This window comes from Bufo bufo, chromosome 11 (genome assembly GCF_905171765.1).
Source record: "Bufo bufo chromosome 11, aBufBuf1.1, whole genome shotgun sequence".
Taxonomy (NCBI): Eukaryota; Metazoa; Chordata; class Amphibia; order Anura; family Bufonidae; genus Bufo; species Bufo bufo.
In genome coordinates this window covers 46,828,032-46,854,772 of record NC_053399.1, presented here as the reverse complement: position 1 = coordinate 46,854,772, position 26,741 = coordinate 46,828,032, and the positions used below count along the sequence as shown (strand labels likewise).

At 45.0% G+C, this 26,741-nt stretch overlaps 1 protein-coding gene across 3 annotated transcripts; it reads left to right on the top strand.

Moving 5' to 3' along the window:
- Positions 1-1,381: 1,381 nt before the first annotated feature.
- On the top strand, positions 1,382-26,427 carry PSMA6 (proteasome 20S subunit alpha 6). 3 transcript variants are annotated; one of them, XM_040412553.1, is made up of 7 exons: positions 1,382-1,536; positions 18,698-18,787; positions 20,406-20,498; positions 22,224-22,379; positions 22,675-22,853; positions 23,760-23,854; positions 26,274-26,427. In XM_040412553.1, the coding sequence occupies exons 1-7, from the start codon at positions 1,461-1,463 to the stop codon at positions 26,329-26,331; spliced, it is 747 nt and encodes a 248-aa protein (XP_040268487.1). In that variant the 5' UTR covers positions 1,382-1,460; the 3' UTR covers positions 26,332-26,427. The 3 variants fall into 3 exon arrangements, with proteins under 3 accessions (XP_040268487.1, XP_040268490.1, XP_040268489.1); XM_040412556.1 differs by having other exon boundaries at positions 18,698-18,792; positions 20,417-20,498; XM_040412555.1 differs by having other exon boundaries at positions 18,698-18,792; positions 20,411-20,498.
- Positions 26,428-26,741: the final 314 nt, after the last annotated feature.

Here is a 26,741-nt window from a genome sequence, read left to right as displayed (position 1 = left end):
GGGGAGCAGTGGCATAAAAGGTTTTGTCCGAATTTTAAAAATAGGTCAAAGGCAGGAAAACTGTTAAAAAAGCAAAAACAAAAGCTACACAAGCTGTGACATTTTCTAACGTGACAGTGCTTTAAATAAATACTTGCAGAAAATGTTAAATTGACAATCCAACAAAAGCTATTGAAAATCAAGATACCGTATCTTCTGCAACTCTTTACTTAATATGCCGTGTCAATTTAACGAATACTACGCCCCAGTTTACACCTCCTCTACTCCAGTGCCCCTGGGCAATCCTTCCCTCTACTGCAGCCATAACTACTTGTTCTTGGCTGCCGTGATAATGTCTTGTGCACTGCAGCCAACCACTGGCTTCAGCAGTATATGGCATTAGTGTCCTGAGACCAGTGATTGACTGAAGCAGTCTCACGCCTTATGCAGGCTTGACACTGCTGAACTCATGTAAAGGAAGTCTGGCCAGGAAGAACAGAGCAGCGGCCCTAGAGCAGAGGGGACGACTACTGGTAAGTATAACATCTATTATTATAACACCTTTCCTGCTTGTTACTATATTATTTTTTTTTTTATCTCAAACAACCCCTTTAAGTAGGCCATACATGTTTGAGCCTCCTCCGGCTGGACCACAGATAAAAGATCCATAGCAGGAGTACCTGTGAGGAGGTAACGTGGTTCAAAATGCATTGGGATGGTAGTTATGTGCAGGGGCGGACTGGAAACTTAAATAGGCCCTGGAAAAAATACTAAAAGGGGCCCCGTTTTGTAGTTGGGTCCAAATTGATGAAGGCAGGGCCAGGAATACCATATTGTGGCACATTATGCCACCCCAACAGAGCCAGATACCACAGTCCATCACAAAATACTGCCAGCAGCATAAAATACATCCCCAAAAACGTCCACTGGCCGGCTGTGAGGAGGGCAAAGGCGGCCCCCTGAGCATTGGCCTACCGGGAAATTTCCCTGTAAGGTCTATGGCCAATCCGCCCCTGGTTCTGTGTGTCAGACTCATTTCGTTCTTGAGACGGGAAGAAAGTAACTCCCACTTCCACACACTGCACATTCACTTTCACATAGCACCTATTTTCAGAGTGCCCCCATAATAAACACAGCCACATGTTCCCCTTTAAAAAGTATTGTGCCAGCCTGGGTCTCATACATATCATGCATTGTCACCATAAGCACCAATCATAGCCCTACAATGCCTGCAGCTTATGTATGACAGACACTTTTTATATTAATTATACAGTGCATTCACTTTCGATTTGAACAGGTTGGGGCATATTTCCCCACCTAAATATGGCGGCAGTATGACACTTCATAGGCCACGTGATGTGAGACTTCAGCTTGTGATTGGCGCATTCTCCGCGCAGGATGATGACGCTCGGCTTACGCTGAATTGTCTGCGCCGCACGTTCCATTGAGTGACTGGGAAGTAGCGGCATCTTTGTGTAGTCATGTCTCGGGGGTCGAGCGCAGGTTTTGACCGACACATCACCATCTTTTCCCCTGAAGGGAGACTCTATCAAGTGGGTGAGTAACCAGAGGCGGCTCCTTCTCTGTTCCGTCGTTACCGCTCCGGCATCCCGCAGCTGCTGTGTCATGCTGGGCCCAATGCCCATGTCTAACTGATTGGAGACCTGTCACCTCAGCCTACATGTGGGTGTATATGGAGAGGCATTACTACACAGCCCCTTACATTCCTATGCAAAGTTGCTAAAAAGCATGTGCCCATACACACCTGATTATAAAGCCGCATGTACTGGTCACCCAGCTTTCTCAGGCCCCCCATAGGCACTGCACCAGGGTATGTATTGTTAGTTGCCACTGCTCAATCTTTTCTGCAGAACTAGTCAGATCTGGAGGCGGTCACCCAGCTTTCCCAGAATCTGATATAACAGGACACAATGCTGGGGATTTGCTTTGTCATGATTAAGTAAATTAGGAAATGCATATTGGGTATAAATGAATATTGTGTCCACCACTGCTTGTAGGACAGCCAAATGCAGGCAGCGGAGGGGTGGGCAGGATCGGACCACACACAGGGCATCACATGGGGCTAGCTTCACACTAGTGTCGTTAGATCCCCTGGGCTGGTCCGACAGGGAATAGACTGCTGGGTCTCTCTGGATCTGGCATTGCAGGACGCCACTGCATTCATGTGCAACCCCATTAAACTATAATGTGGACTATAATGTGGACTTGGAATCGGTCAGACAAAAAACGCTGTCTGGGTTGCAGCCAGATCTCCACCGGTCACCATTATAGTATAATGGGGTAGGACCGCAACGCAGGTGCTTCGGGCAATGTCAGATCCAGAGAGACCCGGCAGGCTGTTCCCATCTCACAACACTAGTATGAAACTAGCTTAAAGGGGTTGTCCAGGCTCTTACTATTGATGACTTATCCTCATGATAGGAAGAAAATGGGTTTAGGAGCAGCACAACATGCGGCTTGTGTAGAGCAGTGATGGAGGTCATGCAGCAGCTGGGCAAGAGATCACAGATCCAATGCGATCCATAGGCATGTAGAAAAGATAGAGGGCCACAGCAGCATGTCCAGCAATTCTTCTTTATTAGTCGATATCTTCACAGCATGGCATAAAAACAATGGCAACGTTTTGGCTAGAAGTAGCCTTATATGCTGGGTCTTTTAGTTGTAACATATGCTTGACAAAGGCTACTTCTAGCCGAATCGTTGCCATTGTTTTTATGCCATGCTGTGAAGATATCGACTAATAAAGAAGAATTGCTGGACATGCTGCTGTGGCCCTCTATCTTTTCTACTTATCCTCATGGTAGGTCATTAAAGGGTTTCTGTCATGAGAAATAACGTTATGTAGCTGACTGACAGCGATGTGCTAATGTCGGCAGTACATAACAGTGTGCTTTATAACTCCCTCCCTGCTGCCGTTCTCTTAAAAAAAAGACTTTTATAATATGCTAATGAGCCTCTAGGACGTTGCTTCAGCACCTAGATGCTCAGTCTACGCACCCTTTGGCTACGCGTCCTTCACTCACTGCGCCTGTGCCGAATACTAAACGGGACGGCAGCTGCGCTGGGTTCACTCACTGCGCAGGTGCCGTAAACAGGACGGCGCAGGATATACGGGACACCGAGGAGAACTCAAAAGTCAATCAACTGGACCTGGGCGTGCCAAAGGGTGCGTAGACTGAGCATCTAGGTGCTGAAGCAACGCCCTAATAGCACCTAGAGGCTCATTAGCATATTTAAAAGTCTTTATTTTAAGAGAACGGCAGCAGGCAGGGAGTTATAAAGCACACTGTTATGTACTGCCGACATTAGCACATCGCTGTCAGTCAGCTACATAACGTTATTTATCATGACAGAATCCCTTTAATTTTAGATTAGCGGGAATCCGACACCCAGCACCCCCGACGATAAGCTGTTTGAGGAGACGGCACACGCAGTGTGCACATGCCGGCAAAGGCCATAGGCCGCAGCGGACAGGAAGAGAGACGGCATGTGCGCATTGTGCGCGCTGTCTCCTCATGCAGCTGATCGGCTGGGGAGTCTGTCATGCCTTTTCACCTGTATAACTAAGGTTAGTTTCACACTAGCGGCAAGGAACTCCGGCAGGCTGTTCCGGCGGGTGAACAGCCTGTCAGATCCGTGCTGCCGCTAGTGCACGCGTGCCCCCTGACTACCACTCCGGCCCGATTGACTATAATGGGTGCGGGCTGGAGTTCCGGCAGCATGGCAAACATGCCAAGACGCGGCCGCAATAAAAGTACGACATTTGAAAGTACCCTTACAGCATTGCCTTACAGAAGACTGCAAACTTACCAGTCTGTGTCTGTGTTCCATGTCCAGAAAAGTGCTTTTACTTTGCTGAAAACCGGCTCCCAAGTGCCAAAAGCAAACCAGACTGAAGGGGGATTGGTAGTAGATAGAGATATGGGGCTGGTGTTGAAAAGCTGGCATTTCAAGCTTTCAAACAATACATCGTTATATCCACTATTTCGGAAGATATTGCTGTTAGAAATCAAGTTGGAAGTGAAAGCAGTGAAATCTGTTATTACTTTTGGCTGCATTCACTGCCATCCCAATTTCTAACAGCTATATCTTCTGTTGTAGTGGATACAATGCTGTGATAGCTCTAGCTACTACCAATCCAAGGATATGAGCAGCTCAGGGTACTTTCACACTAGCGTTTTTGTTTTCCGGTATTGAGTTCCGTCACAGGAGCTCTATACCGGAAAACACTGAACAGTTTTATCTTAATGCATTCTGAATGGAGAGCAATCCGTTCAGGATGCGTCAGTTCAGTCCCTTTTACGTTTTTTTGGACGGAGAAAATACCGCAGCATGCTGCAGTTTTCTCTCCGGTCCAAAATACTGATCTCTTGCCGAAATGCCGGCAAGTATATTAGTGCCGGATCCGGGATATGTGTTCCGGCAAAACGGATCCGTCTCTCCTGTCTGCGCATGCGCAGATCTTTTAAAAATGCTAAAAAAAATAATACCGGATGACACTGGAAACACGGACCCGGTGTTTCAATGCATTTGTCAGACGGATCCAGATCCGTCTGACAAACGCCATCAGTTTGCATCCCTATTGCCGGCGACGGAACTGCCTGCCAGAATCCTCTGCCGCAAGTGTGAAAGTAGCCTAAAGCAGCCCCCCCCCCCCCCCCCTCCTCTTTAGTCTGGTTTGCTTTGGGCACTTGGGAGCCGTTTTTAGTAAAATAAGTATTTTTCCTGTACAAGGAATAATGACACCCAGGTAAGTTTGGAATGTTTCAGCAATCTTCTGTGGGGCAATGCTGTTAGTTGTATTGGTGAAAATGAGGTGACAGACTCCGTGTAATGACCATCAGTATGCCACAGGGTATGTGCATGTGGCGGATTTTTGTATTAGGGCTTTTTTACATGAACATGATCGATGGGCTGCGTCTCTGCCGAATCTCCGACCCCAGTCGCCTGAACTGATAGTATTCTTTATATCTGATCACAGATCTCTTGTACTGAAATTGCATCGTCGTGCATAGTCAGCATCATAAATCACTATGATACATTCAGTTCAGAGGAGCTCGTTGACCTAGGAGATCCAGCAATCACACTGCCCATTCCTCCCGGGGTGATCATGTTCGTGTAAAACAGCCCTTAGAATAATATGCAGCAGAAATGAGTTTGCACATAACTACCACCGGTCCGCATGTGCATTTGCCGCATTCAGTAGGACAGTTTCCAAGCAGAATACATGTGACAAGAAGTCCTGTTACTATTCCTATTGCCTAACATGGATTTTCAATCCCTAAACGGAAACTTTTGTGCCACAAGTGACTTCCATAGGGATTTCAGAGTACGATATCTGCCAAAAGCCACTTTGTGCACAGCAGCACTAGAATAAAGCCTGTATTACACAGGCTGATTGAGCAAGCTATTGTGGGGAGGAGGGGTCACTATGCCATCGCTCGTCCCCACGCTGTCTAAAGGTTTGCCGGCAGCAGATCGTAATTAGACAGTATGATCAGCCGCCGGCAAACAATGATTTTTAGGTGTGCTTAAAAATTACAATTGCCCAATGAGCGAGCGTTTGCTCGTTCATCGGGCAATCGACGGCAGTATTACAATGCAAAATGATCACTAATGAGCGTTCATACAAACACTCGTTGGCGATCATCTGCCGAAAAATCGGCAGGTGTAATACAGCCTCACAGGCTACGTACACCTTCGGGGTCAATTTTTTTTATGATTGCATTTTACTCCTTTTGGCCTAAAAAATTTTTTTTCGAATTGATCTTTATTACGGTCAATTGGTCTTTTATTGAGCCGTTCTGTCACAAAGGGTTAACTGTCTAGCTGTGTGAATTTTACTTTCACTTTTTGCTGGTCATCTAATAACCTCTAAATATCTAATTTGCTAAAAGGTCATAAGCACTTATTTAAGCCACATTCTTAGCCTACATGCACACAAACGTGGTTTGGTTCCTCATCCGAGCCGCATTTTTTGCGGCTCGGGTGCGGACCCGTTCACTTTAATGGGGCTGCAAAAGATGCGGACAGCTAATTGTTTTTTTTTGTTTATATTTTTTTATGTAAAGTGGGAAAGGGGGTGATTTTAAAATTTTAATATTTTTGGTGTTTGTTTTTTTGTTTTTTTATTTAATAACTATTAGCCTCCTTATGGGACTAGAACCTGTGATCTTTTCATCCCTTGTCCTATTCACCCTGATAGAGATCTATCAGGGTGAATAGGGTCTCCCACTGTCCCTGCTGCCCTGGGCTTTGTGCACACAGCGGCAGGGATGTTACCATGGCAGCCAGGGCTTCAGTAGCGTCCTGGCTGCCATGGTAACTGGACTGGTAACCGGTTGGAGCCCCAGGATTACACTGCTGGGGCTCCGATCAGAAGCTGCCACTGCACCACCAATGAAGATGGGAGGGGACCCTGTGGCCACTGCCACCAATGATTATAATACTGTGGTGCTTGGGTGCACTGCGCCACAAATGATTATAATTTATAATACTGGGGTATGGGGGGCGCACTCTGGCACCAATGAATGTAATTAACCTTATGATACAAATATAGACTGCGGGTGCCAGCCATATCACACAGCCGGCACTCGGGCGCAATGACAGGGATCCCGCCGAACCGTGCCAATTAGCCCCTCAGGTGCCGCATTTGAGGGGTAAATTGCCTCGGTTCGCAGGATCGCCGCTTCCTGTCATTGAGACCAGGTGCCGGGTATGTGATATGACCGGCACCCGCAGTCTATATTTGAATTGAGGGTAATTTCTATTAGTGGCGCAGAGGCAGCCGGATCACAGTGTGGAGGGACACTCTCCTTCTCCACTGTGCCGGCTGTAATGTGCGCTGGATGTTTTAGAGGCATTCAGCACTGTGACGTGCGACGGCCCCTATGACTTCACTAATTAAAAAATGGCGATGTCGCCGTTTCTGAATACCGCGGTATATCGTTAATACCGGTTTATTGCCCAACCCTAGTTCGCACGCAATTTGTCTGCGATTGCGGTGTTCAGTTTTTTCCGCGCGAGTGCAAAGCGTTTTGCATGTGGGTGATAAAAAACTGAATGTTGGTACCCAGACCCGAACCTGGACTTCTTCACTGAAGTTCTGATTTGGGTTCTGTGTTCTGTAGATTTTATTATTTTCCATTATAACCTGGTTATAATGGAAAATAATAGCATTCTTTAATACAGAATGCTAAGTAAAATGTCCATTGAGGTGTTAAAAATGAAATAAATTACTCACCTCATCCACTTGATCGCGCAGCCATTATCGTCTTCTTTCTTCTTGCAAGACCTGCGCTGACGTCATCGCGCTCGCCACGTGGTGAGTGCAATGACGTCAGCGCAGGTCCTGCAAGAAGAAAGAAGACGATAATGGCTGCGCGATGAGGTGAGTTTATTTATTTATTTTTTTAGCCCCTCAATGGACATTTTACTTTGCATTCTGTATTAAAGAATGCTATTATTTTCCATTATAACCAGGTTATAATGGAAAATAATAAAGTAAATGGACTTTAATGGGGTCCTGAGGCTCAACCCTATTTATTAGCAACCATCCGTGAAAATCGCATTGCATCCGCACTTGCTTGCGGATGCAATGCGATTTTCACGCAGCCCCATTCACTTCTATGGAGCCTGCGTTGCGTGAAATACGCAGAATATAGAACATGCTGCGATTTTTACGCAATGCACAAGTGATGCGTGAAATTCATTGCTTATGTACACAGCCCCATTGAAGTGAATGGGTCCGGATTCAGTGCGTTCACATCACGCATTGCACCCGTGCGGAAAACTCGCCCGTGTGAAAGGGGCCTTAGGGTTCATTCACACAACCAAATTTTTGGACCAGATGCAGACCGCAAAACAGATACTGTAGTGTGAATTCTCCTGTACAGAGAGGTTTTCATGACGTTCAGAGACACATTCTGTCATTTGAACTGCTTCCCAGAGTGCAGATTGTGTTTTTTTTTTTTTTTTTTTAAATCAAATCGTTTTTATTGAACCAATAAATACAGAATATAACCTAAAACAATACGTTGTATTTTTTCTTTGCTTTATCCACCGTGTGCAATCAGTGTACAACAGTAATCATAGAAGTACCAACACACAGTTTTATCAAGTATCTATACATTACTTGTACAAATGCTAAAACAAATACTTGAGACAGAGAATTACCAATATCTGAACCTCCCCAACATCCCTCCCCCCCCCCCCCCCCACCCTACCCTAACCCCCCCCCTCCCTGACAACTGGTCTTGACCATCACGAGCCTATATAACCACATGAGTATGAGATAACCATTCATTCCACATTTTATAAAACTTCTGAGGACACCCTCTCTTCACATACACCCCTTTTTCAAGTATCAGCATGTCATGCACCCTCCGTTCAAACTCACTCAGTGTAGGCGGACTTCCCTGGATCCATCTCATAGCAATCAGTTTCCTGGCCACATACAGCAACCACCCCACAGCTACCTTAACTGGTTCAGTCCCTCCAATCTCAGACACATACCCCAGAATACACACCTTAGGGTCTTTTTGAATTTTCAATGTCATTTTGCTATTAATCATATTTCTAACATCCTCCCAATAATTACCAACTACTGGACAAGACCACAGCATATGTAACAAGTCCGCACCATCTTCCATACACTTTGGACACTTGTCATCACTTATCACTCCAATCTTTTTTAGGAACACCAGTGTTTTGTACACTCTATGTATAATAAATAATTGGGACAATTTGCCCTGTTCGCTCAGGGGCACCTTGGGGACCCCTTCCAGTATATCTTCCCACTTATCTTTAGACATATCCCCCACGTCATCCTCCCATTTTTTCATTCTTGAAAGCGGAAACCCCTCTAAGAATTTTTCCAGTAAAAGAGCGTACACCTGTGATATCAACCCTCTTTTCCCTCCTCCTGACGGGAGAACAAGCTTATGAACCACCTCCATTTGAGCTATCACACATCCTTTCCGCAGTGTGACCTCAAGGGCATGCCTTATTTGGAGATATTTATAAAACCACCCCCTAGGAACATTAAATTCCTGCTGCAGGTTTTGAAATGACTTACATATCTTGTCCTTAATTAATTGGCCAATTCTCGTCACTCCATACGTTTCCCAGTTCCTAAGTCCTGGTATGGCAAATAATTCGGGCAACAGGTGATTCTCTCCAATAGGGGAAAGTTCACTAACTCCACCTACACCTCTTAGCTGCTTCACCTTTGCCCAAACTTTTTTCATAAGTTCAATAAGAGGGAGTTTTTCCCTCCCAGCATGCATTCCTGAGCCTTCGCAGATTGTGTTTTTAGTGGAAATACACGCCGGGCCACATTTATCATACAAATACGCTTTATGGTTATTCTCATAGACTTTACAGTAACCTAAAAAAATGCAGCAAATTGCCCCCCAAAAAACGGGGGTCAGATATACTAGTATGCCTGCTCCTAGAGTCTGTCTAAACAATTTTGGGTCAACTATGGTTTCTACACTTTTTTTCCCCCAACTTCCTTTAAATGGGGTGAACTCCAAGGTGTTAAAGGGTTTCTGTCACCCCACAAAACTCATTATTTTTTTTTTGGATAGTTACATTCCTTATAGCGCGATATAGGAGAATATAATAGTCTTACTTACTTTCATGCGGCCGATTCTTTAGAAAACGAAGTTTTATAATATGCAAATCAGGGCTCTACCAGCAAGTAGGGCGTCTACTTGCTGGTAGCCGCAGCAGAAATCCGCCCCCTCCTCTTGTTGATTGACAGGGCCAGCCGTGATCTCCTCCTCCGGCCGGCCCTGTCAGTATTTCAAAAATCGCGCGCCTCTGGTCATTCGGCGCAGGCGCTCTGAGATGAGGAGGCTCGTCTCCTCAGCACTCCCTCAGTGCGCCTGCGCCGATGACGTCTTCTCTTTCGGTGATGTCATCGGCGCAGGCGCACTGAGGGAGTGCTGAGGAGACGAGCCTCCTCATCTCAGAGCGCCTGCGCCGAATGACCAGAGGCGCGCGATTTTTGAAATACTGACAGGGCCGGCCGGAGGAGGAGATCACGGCTGGCCCTGTCAATCAACAAGAGGAGGGGGCGGATTTCTGCTGCGGCTACCAGCAAGTAGACGCCCTACTTGCTGGTAGAGCCCTGATTTGCATATTATAAAACTTCGTTTTCTAAAGAATCGGCCGCATGAAAGTAAGTAAGACTATTATATTCTCCTATATCGCGCTATAAGGAATATAACTATCCAAAAAAAAAAAAAAAGAGTTTTGTGGGGTGACAGAAACCCTTTAACATTTAGCACAAAAATTACTCCAAAATTCTGGTGTAAAATTCTCTAAGCCAAGTAATAGTTGGTATAGAGTCAGAGAAAAGTGTGTATCCCTGCCCACTTCTATCCTCCAGCCTGAGTCCTTGAGATAAATCTGATGCAGGTCTAGACAGCTGGTCTAAGCCTCTGCCATCAACAGGCTTAACAAATCTGGGCCCTTATTTGTGAACCCAGCCTTAGGGCCCCCGTACAAGGTGCAGTCCTGGCACAGGAACTGCAGTGAGGTTACTAGTAATTTTCGGGGGTCTCCTGTACATGCTATTGCTTAAAATGGTAACTACAAAACCTTGATCACTAAATCCTGGAAACAGACTACCCCTCCCACCAAGTCCACGCTACTGGCCAGGGTCCGTGACTTCAGGTCCATGGACTATCTCACGGCGTTCCTCAACGACACTGTGGAACAGTTCCAAGCGATCTGGCTTCCATGGGATACCTACTCGATATCCCCCTAAAGACCCCCCCCAATCATCTCTGTTCTTACTCTCCCCTATCCGTCCCTTTCCCTTTGTGTTCTGTCAGTTGTCTTATCCGGTGTCCTGAGTTTTTTGTGATACATTATTAGACGTAGTCACGGTATTTGTACTGCTGTATGCACTGTCGCTGTGCCTTTTTTACATCTCAATGGTCCACTGTGGGCCCTGTCCAACTATGCTGTATCACTTTGTTTTTCTTCTTTATTTCTGTATTATTGAAAAATTTGCAGGTAATGCGCTAATAAAAATCTACAGTTTAAAAAAATAAAATAAAAAAAATGGTAACTACAGATGCAGCCCAGTAACCATCGGATCCCTAGGCCAGGCCGCTTTGTGTACAGGCACCCCAATACAGGCCCAAAACCTATAAAACGGGGGTCAAGCAGCCTCTGGCACTCCAGATGTTGTGAAACGACAATTCCCAGCATTCTCTATTCATTTTTATGGGAGTTCTGAGAACAGTCAAGCACGTGAGCATGCTGGGAGTCGTAGTTTCAACACAGCTGTAGGTTGCTGATCCCTGGCTGGACTATATTGTAGTGAGAGGGGTGATCATGGGTGATTGGGTCTTCTGTGCTTCTCCTACTGCACAATGGAGATAACTGGTCACCTGTCCCAGGTGGAGATGTGTCAGCCACGTCTCCCCTGACCAGAAATGACTGTATCATAAATTACTATCTGATTGCAGGTCTATTGTACTGGGCTCACTTTTTTTGTTGATCTCTGTATACACAGTGCACAATGTATGCTGTGTAATAGAAGCAGCAACTGTGTCATTGCCTATATAGGTCCCAGCAATCACGTGATCGCCAGGACAGATATCAAATGGGAGAGCCAGAAGAGCCCTGATTGTGACAAGTGTAAACATAAAATGACTGGTTCTATATAAATACAGAAATAAAATAAGAAACAATCAAAGACCTAATTATGCCGAGCCAACAGGTCCGAAGCCCTAGTCTGAATGCAATTCATTTACTAGGTCATGTTCTTTACCATCATAAATGTTACACCCTAGTGAGTGTAAGTTTAGAATTGATTTAATAGCATAAAAAATGGAAAGAGTTGTGCCCCCTTAGGCCTGATGCACGCGAACGTTGTTTAGCCCAGATGCGGACTCATTCACTTCAGTGGGGCAGCAAAAGATGGGGCTAGCACTCCGTGTGCTGCCCGCATCCCTTGCCACATTCCGTGGCCCCGCAAAGAAAAATAGAACCTGTCCTATTCTTGTCCGTTTTTTGTGGACAAGAAAAGGCATTTCTATTATGGGCAGCCTGTGCCACAAATTGCGGAAAGCACACGGGCAGCATCCGTGTTTTGTGGATCGGCAACTTGCGGACCGCAAAACACGGCGCAGTCGTGTGCATGAGGTCCTACACCGAGGCCACATGGCGATCTAGGGACAATTCTTGTGTTGCAGTGCAGCCAATGAACTAAATGCAGTCGGAGTGTGAATCGTAAGTTGCCGTGACACCAAAATTGCAAAAAAAAAAAACATCACAATTCTGGGGTTGCAGGAACTTACAAGTCATACTGCAACCCCATTCAGTTCAGTGACAGCGCTGCTGCACAGTGTCGTTATCCGTGTGCTTTCCATAGCAATTTATGCCACATGCCCTATTCTTCTTAGTTTCTACAATTGGGCCTGTGAAAAGTGCGAGATGCAAACAGACCATATCCGTATTTCACGGATCGCAAAACAGATCCAGTTGTGTGCAAATCTACACCAGTGTACAAAATGGTTAATAATGGTCTTGGTATTAAGTGGTTAAAGGCGTATGCTCATTTAAGTCATGTGCTCAGGATACACCTGAATGGCGAGGTTGGCTGTATACAGTCTGCGCTCAGCTCTGATCATTCAAGAGTTACACAAAGAGCCCTGCATGGGTTAAATAAAAAATGTAAAAGAAACCCAAGACTGTGTAGAAGTAAAAATGAAGCGGCCATCCTGGAGGCGCCCCCTGGCTTATATGCACATAAATGACACTTCTACAAGGACACGCCCAGTAAAGGGGATGTTACTGTTATAAATATCAGTGTGTATAAGGATATGTCTTCAGTATGAGATTAGCCTGGTGTCATTTCTATACTGTAATATTCAGCCGCTAGTTGTACTTATTGGGTGAGCAATATCACTTTTTATCGGTGTCAAGAGAAAACTGCAGATAAAGTTGGTCGGCAGTAATAAATGGCGCTGAGATTTGCCCAACCCTGCGTAAATTCTGGAAACCCTGGGGGTTTGTCGGCTTCTGTTCTAATATCGGAGAGGCTTGGTGGAAATGATCTGTAACACCAGGCAGGTTGCATCTCCTCTTACTTCCTTCTCTTGTTACTTTCCCATTTGCATTTGTTGAGAAGTGACGTCGGCAGCGTTTCCCCGTCGTGATAAACCATTAGCATTCGGTCTTTCAGTTTCTGTTACTTGTACCAAGTCTTAATTCTGTTAGGGCTGCAGTAGACGATTATTTTAGAAATCGAGTATTCGATCAATTGTTTTTTACGATTAATAGAGTATTGTAATAAGAAAAAATGAATTAATAGACTGTTTACTTTTATAAAAACTCATCAGACCCCCCCTCCTTCAGTCCCCAACACCCTTCGTTCCTTCTGACACCCGGTGCCATCGGCTCCTTCTGACACCCGGTGCCATCGGCTCCTTCTGACACCCGGTGCCATCGGCTCCTTCTGACACCCGGTGCCATCGGCTCCTTCTGACACCCGGTGCCATCGGCTCCTTCTGACACCCGGTGCCATCGGCTCCTTCTGACACCCGGTGCCATCGGCTCCTTCTGACACCCGGTGCCATCGGCTCCTTCTGACACCCGGTGCCATCGGCTCCTTCTGACACCCGGTGCCATCGGCTCCTTCTGACACCCGGTGCCATCGGCTCCTTCTGACACCCGGTGCCATCGGCTCCTTCTGACACCCGGTGCCATCGGCTCCTTCTGACCTGGGCCTGACGTCACACAGCGTGCGTACGCCAGGAGGTCAGTGCACAGCGGGACCATGGACGTGCCGTGGAGTGTCCGGAGGCCCTCTGCTGGAAAGGTGACTATTCCGAGCGCAGCGGGAGATCATGGAACAGGAGTAATAGCAAGCGCTTCACTCCCGCTCCGTGGTCACGTGACACAAACAAATCCTCGATGCAAAAAATTAGCATTGAGGATTTTTTTGGGTTGAATTACTTGATTTAGTCAAGTACTTGTTGCAGCCCTAGTCTTGAAGATGGGAACCTTTTCCGATGAAATTCAGCCCGGCAACCGGCTGGTCACCACTGGTCTGGTGACCTCCAGGAAAAACTTTGACCAGCCATTCATTTCCCCTGGAGCTTATTTAGTGCAAGGATTTTAAAGGAAATGTGTCACCAAAATATGACATTGTACGCCACTTACATGGCTCTCTAGAGCACCTATCCATGATTCAAATGGTACCTTTGTAATTTTCTTCTGACTTTCACCAGCAGGAAAAACGCACTCAAGTGCCCAGGGGCGGCGTTCAGTGTGTAGGTGCCCAGGCTGCTCTGCCTTCTTTTTACATTACTCCTCCCCAGCCTCTTCCTTGGCCCGCCCTGCAAGCCCCTTGCGTCATCCACAGGACCGGCCGATATACCGTGCGTGCGCAGTGCGCCAGCACAGGAATGAAACCAGTGACTACAGGGCGGACCAGAAGCAAACAGGAGGACTGGAGGCCGGCGCATGCGCACTACATGTAGCGATGCAGTGCCCACAATGGGCATCACAGTGCGCATGCTCGCGCCGGCGGTGCACTGCGCACGCGCAGGATATCGGCCGGTCCTGTGGATGACGCAAGGGACTTGCAGGGCGGGCCAAGGAAGAGGCTGGGGAGGAGTAATGTAAAAAGAAGGCAGAGCAGCCTGGGCACCTACACACTGAATGCCGCCCCTGGGCACTTGAGAGCCCTTATTTGCATATAAATTAAAGTGCATTTTTCCTGCTGGTGAAACTCAGAAGAAAATTACAAAGGTACCATTTGAATCATGGATAGGTGCTCTAGAGAGCCATGTAAGTGGTGTACAATGTCATATTTTGGTGACAGACTCCCTTTAAAGGAAATGTGTCACCAAAAATGTTATCTGCCAGTTAAAACCAGATAGCGACACATCTCCTTTTTATCTAATCTCTTTTTATTTTCTGATTGCAGATTTATTTATTCCATTTCTGAACATGATTATGGGGGCTGTCTTCTTTGGCTTAGGCTACTTTCACACTAGCGTTTTTGCTGGATCCGGCAGGGTTCAGCAAAAACGCTTCCGTTACTGATAATACAACCATCTGCATCCGTTATGAACGGATCCGGTTGTATTATCTGTAACATGGCCAAGACAGATCAGTCATTAACTCCATTGAAAGTCGATGGGGGACGGATCCGTTTTCTATTGTGACAGAGAAAACGGATCCGTCCCTATTGACTTGCATTGGGGGTCATGCCGGATCCATCTTGCTCTGCATCCCAGCACAGAAACAAACTACAACATGTTGCGGTTTTCTCTCCGGTCTGGGAACGCAACTAAACGGAACGGAATGCATTTTGGAGGATTCCATTCTGTTCAGTTCAGTTTTCTCCCCGTTGACAATGAATGGGGACAAAACTGACGCGTTTTGTTTTCTGGTATTGAGACCCTATGACGGAACCCAATACCGGAAAACTTAAATACTAGTGTGATAGTAGCCTTAGCCGTTCTTAACAGCATTTAGAAAGCATTAAGAAAACTGCTTTACTGCAGCCCCATGGGCCATAGACACAATGGTCTGGAAAGACCTCATTGATGTCTATGGCAGTTTTCTGGGCATGCTCTGTGACCTGTACAGAGGTCATCGTACAAGGAAGGAAGAGATAATCTTTGAAAATCGCCAATTGTGAATGGTGGTCCCTGTCTTATCTATACACACAGGTGATATCATTACAGGCAGGAGTAGGATGACAGATGAGCAGGTAACTGCAGTAAAGTGATCTGTACAGACCAAGAAGCACCTATTCTTAGGCTTAGAGGCTAGTGCGAAACTGCTGGATTTTATGGCTTGTTTTTTTAAAATATAGATATTGACATGGAAAATGAAAAATAACATAATAATAAAAAAAAATTAAATATGTTAAACATGGTTTCTTTCTTCCTTGAATCTGCTGTATCTATGCCCCTGGTTGGTTGATCAGTCAGGATCATTTTATTACAAATATGTTTTCGTTGTTTTTTGTTGTTGTTGGATTCTAGTTTTCTTTTCCACTGCTGAGTATACCCTAGTCTTGGAATGTGCCTGCTAAATACATAGCTTTTCTTGTACTTATAAAGAAGCTTTATAGACCTTTTGAACTTTAAACTATATTACTTTCTTTTGCAGCAAATTTTTTTTTTTTTTTTTTTAAGGAGGGTTTCAGAAAATCCCCTGGAAAAGTGCCAACAATGAATGGTAGTAAAGCGCTGTAGTTCCGGGAGTACGGTATCTCCTTGTAGTTATGGCGGGGTAACCTCTGAAGCTCAACAGGTTCTCCTCCCAGCCTACTGTACTTCTGCTTGGGGGCTGAAGAGGTTTTTCTTAAATTCTCCTTCCTTCATATTCTAATACTTCCTTCTCATGAGCTCTCGTGATCTCCTGTGTCGCCGACCACCTTGCCTATTTTATACATGTAGTAGACATGATTTCTGTGGATAGGAAGCAACACATTTCAGCCTAGTCTTGCATTAGGTGGGAACACGTTCCAAAATGATAAAGGTTAATGCCGAGGGGCATGTTTTCTGAGAAGACAGTTTACACATTATATGTACTTGGGTAAAAGCCATTTTCTTACTAAACCAGTAATCGCGAAGATCATAGTCAGTGGTGAGCTGAAAAGGTAAAGCTGTGCTCACTATGGATGAGCGAACTTGGGTTTTCAAGTTCGGCGTAAATGGTTTGGGTTTCAGTTAATCAAAGAATTTCATTATGGAATCCATAACGGAACTCTTAGATAACCCGAACCTTATACGCTGAACTTGAAAACACAAGTTCGCTCATCCATAGTGAGCACATGTTGGGGTCCATGCCACAGTCCGACCACGGGTCTGATGATCCAAACTTAGAGCATCATAGATCCTTAGACCCATGATCGGGCTTAGATTTTGCGGCTGTAATACACATATTAAAATGCACCCACGTTAAAGCCTAACTGAATCACCCATCACTATTTAAAGGGGTATTTAAATTATAAAGAGAGAACGTAACTATAAACCACACCATTGGTCGGGGCCTAGTACCCCAAATGAATGGAGCAGCACGGTGCATGCTCAAACATCTGCTCCATTAATTTTGGGGTACGGTGTTCTTGCAATCGGTGGATGGGGGTTAATTTCTTATAGCCGGAGTACCTCTTTACTTTATCATCACTGCTTTGTTCCCACTTCCCTACTCCCAATCCTCTCTGCTTATTAAATGTACATGGCGTGACATCCAAGCAGTATCAGGCGACGATGATAGCAGGTCCTCTCCATGTTCAGTACGTTATCACGTAAATTTTATGTGATGATGATGTCTGTAAAGCGCTGTGGAGTTGGTGCTATTTATATATAAATGAGCGAGAGGTCTGCAAATGACGCTGAGGGAACAGGATGGTGTTGATAATAGTAAGACTAAAGGTCCGATTTAGTATAGACTGGTGGCGTACGCCGCGTCATAACTTAGGCAGTCTGTGCGTCCATTACTGATACCTCCCCTGGCTGCAGTAGATTTCAGTGTTCTTTCAATGCCCCAAAACTGGCATAAAAGATGATAAATGTAGTTGGGCCCCTGGACCCGCCACCCTTACCACTCCCCTTTTTGGGGAAAATGGCAAGGCCGGTGGAGAAATGCCGCTTGAGCAAAAATCTTTGCATATAAAAAGTCGCCAATGTGCAGTTTGCCACTTTTTTTTTATATCTATATAAATGATAAATCTGCCCCTAAGTCTGTCTTTTTCATATTTTAAGCCTTTTGTGTTTTTTCTTGCAACCGCAAACCTCATTATTTGAATAATGGAAAGATCAATTTGATATTTCACCCATTTCTTAAAGGGCTTCTGTCACCCCGCAAAAGTCTTTTTTTTTTTTTTTTTTTGGATAGTTACATTCCTTATAGCGCGATATAGGAGAATATAATCTTATCATTTACTTTCATGCGGCCGTTTCTTTAGAAAACGAAGTTTTATAATATGTAAATCCGGTCTCTACCAGCAAGTAGGGCGTCTACTTGCTGGTAGCTGCTGCAGAAATCCGCCCCCTCGCCGTGTTGATTGACAGGGCCAGCCGGGATCTCCTCCTCCGGCCGGCCCTGTCAGTATTTCAAAAATCGCGCGCCTCTGTTCATTCGGCGCAGGCGCTCTGAGATGAGGAGGCTCGTCTCCTCAGAACTCCCTCAGTGCGCCTGCGCCGATGACGTCTTCTCTTTCGGTGATGTCATCGGCGCAGGCGCACTGAGGGATTTCTGAGGAGACGAGCCTCCTCATCTCAGAGCGCCTGCGCCGATTGAACAGAGGTGCGCGATTTTTGAAATACTGACAGGGCTGGCCGGAGGAGGAGATCCCGGCTGGCCCTGTCAATCAACGCGGCGAGGGGGCGGTTTTCTGCTGCGGCTACCAGCAAGTAGACGCCCTACTTGCTGGTAGAGACCGGATTTACATATTATAAAACTTCGTTTTCTAAAGAAATGGCCGCATGAAAGTAAGTAAGACTATTATATTCTCCTATATCGCGCTATAAGGAATGTAACTATCCAAAAAAAAAAATATGACTTTTGCGGGGTGACAGAAGCCCTTTAAAGGGTCACTGTAGCGTTTTCTTGTATCGCCTTCGCACATATTTCTGTACCACTAGGGTGCATATGTTTATTGCGTAGACAAATCACAGCACAGTTCTTAACTTTTTATTTTTTTTAGAATATGCATTTAAAGCCATTAACCAAGGAGGCCTCACATCGGTGGCAGTCCGGGGCAAGGATTGTGCCATCATCGTGACACAAAGGAAAGTCCCTGTAAGTAAAGTGCACTCAGTATCTTCACATACACTTCACTTGATTGTTTCAGCCTTGGGCAATACGAAATGGCTGGCATGTATTTGGCTTGGCATTCACTTCTACATAGATGCCATTCTCAACTACCACATGATACTACTGAAGGATACCAAATCTTAGTTATAACGTACCACTGCACAAATAATAGCATTCACAATCGTTCTTGAATGAGGAAGATGTCTGACATCCATATAATCATGTAACTTATCACCAAGTCTTACAGTCTTTCTATTTTAGACATACGCACACTAGAGCCAATGTCACAGGATGCCAGTCTGGGTTTGATTTTATTGTGTAATAGAACAGGGAGGACATAAATAATCCATGCCAATGTAGAAAATATATATTTCACCTCACTGTTAAATAATGTCCATATATTATGTATTTCAACTGCAAATCCTCCTTGATGGCATGGGGCAGACAAACTCCACTTGCTTGTGTTATCTTTATTACCTTATGTCTACTGCTACGTAACGTGAATTCAAAAGATTTGAGAATGAATAATCTTCTGCAGGCTAAATGAATAAATATATTTACTAAGTGTGATTAAATATAAGATAACACAAACAAATCACATACTGAAAAATAAAAAGTAAATAAATCACTAGCTTAAATGGGGTGGAGACTCCGTCAATCATGCTATAACACACGGCTTTCTACCACGTTATAACACATGACCGACACCACTGGGTGTACCAGAGATGGGGCAAATCAATGCTTATATCGTACCTACGATGAAGTTCTTGGTAGAGTCTCCTAAATGTATGTGTGTTTCAGATTTTAAACCTTTTTAGCCCCTTCAGTGAGCAGCACGCATGTCTCTGAGATTACTCAGGAATGTGGTCTTATCAGCACAATGGGGGATGGGTACTATATTACAAAGCACATCATTACACAGAATGGTAATAATAAAAGTGAACAGAATTAAAGGGACAGAACCAATCAGTACTTAAAAAATACCATTATAATACAGTCTAGGCTGGTCCTTGTAGTTGTTGAAGATGCTTTCAAGCGGCGCAACAGTCGTCGATGGGATTGTTCATACAGTGATAACACCAGCAGCATAAAACACTAAGCAGGGTTAAAAGGGGTTTTCCAGGAGTAAAATATGGGTGACCTTACCTCAGAATAGGTCATTACTATGAAATTGGAGGGGTCTGACTCCCAGTCAACCCACCAGTTTGAAAGGGCCGCAGTACTCAGAAGGGCGGTGCGATCTCCTCGCGGCATACCAAGCACAGCACTGTACTCTGTATAGTGGCTGTGTTTGGTATTGCAGCCCAGGCCCATTAATTTGAATGGGACTGGGCTGCAAATAGGCCATGTAACCAGTGAGCATGAGATCAAAGGCCTAGGAAGAGGCCACAGGTCAATATTTTATTCAAAAACCCCTTTTAAATGCTGACACCTGGGGTTTGCACAAAGTGGCAACATTTTCTAACCTGACGGATGTTGTCCATAGTGACTGGTCGATCCTCTGTTATCTTGTGTATGAGCATCTTTAGGCTTGGTATTACTGTAGTTAGTACTGGTATTGAATGAAATGACTCTACCGATTATTCTTTTTCTAAAAATACTGATGCAGGACAAGTTGCTGGACAACAACACGGTAACTCATTTATTCCAGATCACGGAGAACATTGGCTGTGTGATGACAGGGATGACAGGTGAGGATGATACTTGACGTCCTTCTCCATATCTGTTGCTTTATCTTTAACATTTCAGTCCATTATTTGTAAACTGTACAGTTTTGCAGGATTACTTATTAGCAGAGTACTAGCAGGTTTAACCATTAGAAGCCAAATTAATCTTCGCTACCAATGTTCCTACAAAGCCAGATTATCTGTAAGTCCCTGCTGCTGCCAATAGGCTCAAGTAACGTAAATTTAAAGGGCTTCTGTCACCCCACTAAACAGTTTTTTTTTTGGTTACTTATAATCCCTATACTGCGATTTATGCATACATACTGTTAAAAACGTACTTTTAAAATATGCAAATTACCTTGCTACCAGCAAGTCGGGCGGCTACTTGCTGGTAGCAGCCGCATCCCCCTATCCTAAAGACAACCCCTCCGCATGTTGATTGACAGGGCCAGCGAACGGGATCTTTCTCTGCTGGCCCTGTTTGCATTCAAAATCTGGCGCCTGCGCCGTACCTGTCTTCAGTCGGCGCAGGCGCACTGAGAGGAGGACGCTCGTTCGGCCACTCCTTCCTCAATGCGCCTGCGCCGGGTGTAGATGTGACGTCATCGGCGCAGGCGCATTGAGGATGGAGCGGCCGAGCGAGCATCCGCCTCTCAGTGCACCTGCACCGACTGAATACCGTTACGGCGCAGGCGCGAGATCTTGATAGCAGACAGGACCAGCCAGAGGACGATCCCGTCCGCTGGCCCTGTCGATCAACATGCGGAGGGGGCGTCTTTAGGATAGGAGGATGCGGCTGCTACCCGCATGTAGCCGTACTACTTGCTGGTAGCAAGGTCATTTGCATATTTTAAAAGTACGTTTTTAACAATCTGCTGAACCAAAATGATTAATTACAGTATGTATGCATAAATCGCAGTATAGGGATTATAAGTAACCAAAAAAAAAAACTGTTTAGTGGGGTGACAGAAGCCCTTTTAAAGGGGTATTCCAGTAAAAGAAAGCCAAAAGAAATCAAATTGCCATTCCAGTGTCCCATGGGTCCCTGCTGTGTACTGCTTCCTGCTGATGTTTCGACGCAATCACTAATTTGCTGAGCGTCATTCCCTGCCACATCATGCTGTGTTGCAATATGAGCAGGAAGTGGCGCAAAGAATGGTGGTTGGGGGTGATTTTAAGAGGACCTTTCATCAGTTTGCAAAAGTCTAATTAGAGTGTTACCTTATAGGGCGGCCCCCACTGATGCCATGGTTGTTTTTTGTTTTTGTTTCTTAGTTTTTTTCAAAAGATGTATCTGAACAATGAGGAGGCGACTGAGTCTTTCTTAATGGGCGTCGCCTTCTCCCTGGCTGTAGCATTGTCCAATCGCAGCGCAGAGTGTCACAGCCAGGGAGAAGGAGACGCCTATTGAGAAACCCTGGCGTCTCCTCCTCTCTGTTCCGATGCTAGTAATTGGCATACTGAGCGGGGAAAATACCGGAGGGCACAGTGGGCAAACGGAGCGGCGCCCAGAAATAATAGTAAGCACTATAGGATCCCTGCGTTATGCTCTACCTAACGTGCTACTTATCTTATAAAGTCTGGATCCATAAAAGGTCCTCTTTAAGGGAGTTTAAGCTTGTTTAGGTTTTTTAACCATTTAGTGGCCATCTGACAGTAGGTGATTCACCCGTATATTGAGAACGGAGCCCCAAATGTGGTGGAGAGCATATATTATATAATCTCAATACGTGATTTTTCTGTTTTCAGCGGACAGCAGGTCTCAAGTGCAGAGAGCCCGCTATGAAGCTGCCAACTGGAAGTACAAGTACAGTTATGAGATCCCAGTCGATATGCTTTGCAAACGAATGGCTGACATCTCCCAAGTGTACACACAAAATGCAGAAATGAGGCCACTGGGCTGCTGTAAGTATTTCATATGTGATAGCATGACTGGTACGGTTTTGTATCCATAACTCTAGAACAAGGGTCAGCAACCTTTTGGCTCCCCAGCTGTTGTGAAAGTACAACTCCCAGCATGCTCCATTCACTTCTATGGGAGTTCTTAGAACAGCCATGCAAGTGTGCATGCTGGGACTGGTAGTGTCGGAGGTTTCTAATCTCTGATCTAGGATATCTTCAGTTTTATATAAAGATTGTGCACATTTTGTGTATTTTTTTTTTGTGCGTTTCTTTACATCTTTTGTCTACTTTCATTAAGGTATGATCCTAATTGGAGTAGATGAAGAAAATGGACCTCAGGTCTACAAGTGTGATCCTGCTGGATATTATTGTGGCTTCAAAGCTACCACAGCTGGTGTGAAACAGACAGAAGCTACCAGTTTTCTGGAAAAGAAAGTGAAGAAGAAATTTGATTGGACGTTTGAGCAAAGCATTGAGGTGAGAGTTGCAAAAGATGTGTTTTTCCTGCTATATGCCTCAGGAGCTTGCACACAGACTGCCACGGCATGTAGTGTAATATGAGCCCATGGTTGTGAGTGCAGCCTGCATACGTGACCACTGATAGACGCTTGGGCATGCATTTTTTAGCTTGATAGTGTGGTGTGTTTAAGTGCACCACCATTTCTCTTGGTCCGACTCCTGTGCAATGGTATAGGGTAAGTATAATGTATATGAGGTGCCCGGGCATTTGGGGGTCATTATAGGGGTTGGATAACCCCTTTAACCAAAAGACACCGCTGGACCTGCAACCATGAAGTCAGGTCCATTGTTTACGTGACCGCTGCTGCCAAATGGAGACAGTCTAAAGACCTGCCAGATTCATCACAGTGTCAGATGCTGGATGATAAATCTGGTGCATTTTTAGACCTTTCTGATGTGCTTGCCCTATTTTATGCTATGCCTTTTTGACTAAAACAGTAAATTTGATGTAAGGCAGCATGTATGCCATTTTTTTTGGTGCAAATCGCATCAGAATTTTGGCACTTTTGGGTCAAAATATCTCACCCAGTGTGGGTATATGTGGGCATGCACTGGTCCCAAAGTCAGTGGGGGCCTTTTCTTTGTGTGCTTACTTTGAGACGCCAGAATTGTGAATTTTAAGCCCTGCCCACTTTACTCTGAAGCTCCTCCCCATGTCATGTTTTTGTTTGGGGGGGGGGCATAAAAACCCTAGATGTGCCAGCTTGCCACAGACACCTTAGTAAATCTGAGCCTTTATTTGTATTGCCTGTCATGAATTAATGTTGTAATAAAGTTAGAGCATAAACTAACAAATAGGAGTTATTTTCTATGTTTCAGGAAATTAATCTTTTTAACTTTGCACCTTGTTGTCTCTAATCTTAGACGGCCATCTCTTGTCTCTCCACCGTTCTTTCCATTGATTTCAAACCGTCTGAGCTTGAGGTTGGTGTAGTGACCCTTCAGGATCCAAAATTCAGGTTTGTTTTGTTCAAAACACATTCTCGTGGGATGTTGTAATTGTACGTGTGATCTTTGCAGGCAGTAGTGGCTCATATTAGCTGTACATAAGGATTTAGTTAGTAAGATGCAAAGCCACCTTGTTTATCCAGCAGGTGGGTCGGGAGCCCTGGAAACATTTTTCTGGGACCCTTTGTTCAGATTGGTGAGGGTCTCAACAGTCCTGGCAAGTTATCACTTCTAAGGGTGCCTTGACACACAGCAGAAAACCAGTTCCATTCAAATGAATGGGGTGGATTTGGTAGCAAGCACATGGATTTCTGCAAGCCTCATTCAAGTGAATGAACCTGATTTTCAGTCCCAGAAAACTTCTGCAACAAAATCTGCTGCATGTGAAGGCACCCTAAGGGATTGTTCACATTATTTATTTATTTATTTATTTATTTATTTATTTATTTATTTTTCCCAGTGCTGAAAAAGAAAAAATGATGGGAAATCCACATCAGGTTTTTTTCTTTAAAGGATAACTGTCACATTTAGACCCTAATTTCAATTTTCATATATGTAGTTACTAATACCATGATATTCCAGAATCCGTTACTATTAGACTGACTTACCCCATATTTAATAAGATTCAGCCCTTAGCAACCAGTCTGCATAAAACTGCAATCTCACTATTCAGTTAAGATGGCCGCCACTGCCCTCACCCTGAGGCTAATCCCGCCTGCTCTCACTAGCCAGTAACAATAGCCCCCCAAATGTGTCAGTAACCAGAGCCCCCCCCCCCCACCAAAGGGTTAATCTCCTGCAGCATAAAGGGGTCCTCTTACCACATGTTGCTTTCATTTATACATTGAGCAGATGGCAGATCTCCCTTCCCTGGTCTGCGCTGCTCCAACTCTGCATTCTCCTGCTCTGCGGAGTGAGGGAGCGTCTGCCAAGCGCAGGGCCAGGGAGAAGTGCACACAGCCCAGGCACTGTTATCAGCTGCTGGGGAGGACCTGGCTTTAATCATTTACTTACAGTCCCTGGCGGTCAGTAATGTGACCCTGCACGCTGCGTGCTCCATCCTTCAACAGATAGACGGACCATGCCTAGCAACAGATAGACGGACCATGCCTAGCAACAGATAGACGGACCATGCCTAGCAACAGATAGACGGACCATGCCTAGCAACAGATAGACGGACCATGCCTAGCAACAGATAGACGGACCATGCCTAGCAACAGATAGACGGACCATGCCTAGCAACAGATAGACGGACCATGCCTAGCAACAGATAGACGGACCATGCCTAGCAACAGATAGACGGACCATGCCTAGCAACAGATAGACGGACCATGCCTAGCAACCCTATTTTAAGCACAGGTAAAAGTAGGCAGTACAGGGAACAAAACTGTGGAATTAAGGGGTAATTGAATACACAGTGAAAAGTTGAAATAGGGCCACCAAGGAGATATTAATCACCACAATCCAATACTCCCCAAAAAAATATATACGACAGTTATCCTTTAACGTGGTTTTTAGTGTGGTTTTGGAGAGTATTTTCATTCATGTGTTACCGGTACTTGCTGTTTTGGGGGCGGATTTGATGTGGTTTTGCTGCAGATCTCAACCTAACATTGAAAATGGTGAAATCGGCATGAAAGAACCGCACTAAGAATTGACATGTTGCAGATTTCAAAATCCACACAGCACGTCAGTTTCTACTCAGAAAAAATCAAAGTGTACACGATATTTATTTGATCTCATACACTTTGCTAGTACTGTATTATGCAGCGTTTTTCCGCACAAGAATCCAGGCCGAAAAACCGCACGTAATCTGCAAGTAGCCTAATGGAGGGAAAACTAGTTATATTTCCCCACACAGATGACTGAAACTGATGCATCATGGGACATTGCAAAATTAAAAGGATACGGCCACACACTCAGGTTTCGTGATGCAGTTTTGAAAGCCAAGAGTGAATTAGAAAAAGAGGTTGTATCTGTCCTTAAAGGGGTTATCCAGGTTGCGCTGCAATCCCATGCGGCATCACATACCATACATTTGGCACGTGATCCTAGCCTTGCGTTAGAACCCACAGCACATGTGTGAATTAGAATTTCTTGCTAGCACTGGGGCAGGAGATTCAGCATGCCCTGCAGGTTCTAACTCCTAGGATCAAGTGCCCAGTAATCCCGAAAGTGGCTGCCACACAGGATTGCGGCTCAACCCAGATAACCCCTTTAGTACTTTATCTCCTTTTATGATCCACTTGATTTTGGCTTCCAAAACTGCATCAGGAAACCGGACCGTGTGGCCGTAGCCTCAGGAATCTGTTTAGATATATTATTTTAGTTGGTGTGTTTAGGGAGGGGGGGTGTACTGTAATATTATGCAATGACAGTTTTACTTTAATACTGCATATGTATAATTGTGTAATATTTTCTGTATTTCAGAATTCTCACAGAAGCCGAGATTGATGTTCACCTGGTAGCATTAGCAGAGCGTGACTAGAATACCGGCAGATCTGACAAGAGACCACAAACCTTTTGCCTGTTGTCCTTCTATGTATCATTTTCTCTGTATGAATAAAGAGATTTTTGAATATTGTTTCTATATTATGTTATTCCAAGCAACGACTCGATAAGAATGTGTTGATTGTAAGGCTGAAACGATTACTCGATTGAATCAATTAATTAGACACAAAAAAAATCCTGGATGCAAATTTTTTGCCTCGAGGATTCGTTTGTGTCATGTAACCACGGAGCGGGAGTGAAGCACTTGCCCTGGTGCTGAATGCTGCTGTCCAGGGTGCTGATTGGTGCAGGGGAGAGGCGCGAGATTCAAACTTCCTGCGCTCCTCTCTCCCCTCCTCGTCCAGCACCAGCTCCTGAGTCCCCCTAATCGTAATCCATCACCCTCCT

Coding starts and splice junctions, on each gene's coding strand:
- PSMA6 (XM_040412553.1), top strand. CDS start 1,461: ATGTCTCGGGGGTCGAGCGCAGGTTTTGACCGACACATCACCATCTTT. Junction 20,499..22,223: donor TGTGATGACAGGGATGACAG/GTGAGGATGATA, acceptor TTCTGTTTTCAG/CGGACAGCAGGTCTCAAGTG. Junction 22,380..22,674: donor AATGAGGCCACTGGGCTGCT/GTAAGTATTTCA, acceptor ACTTTCATTAAG/GTATGATCCTAATTGGAGTA.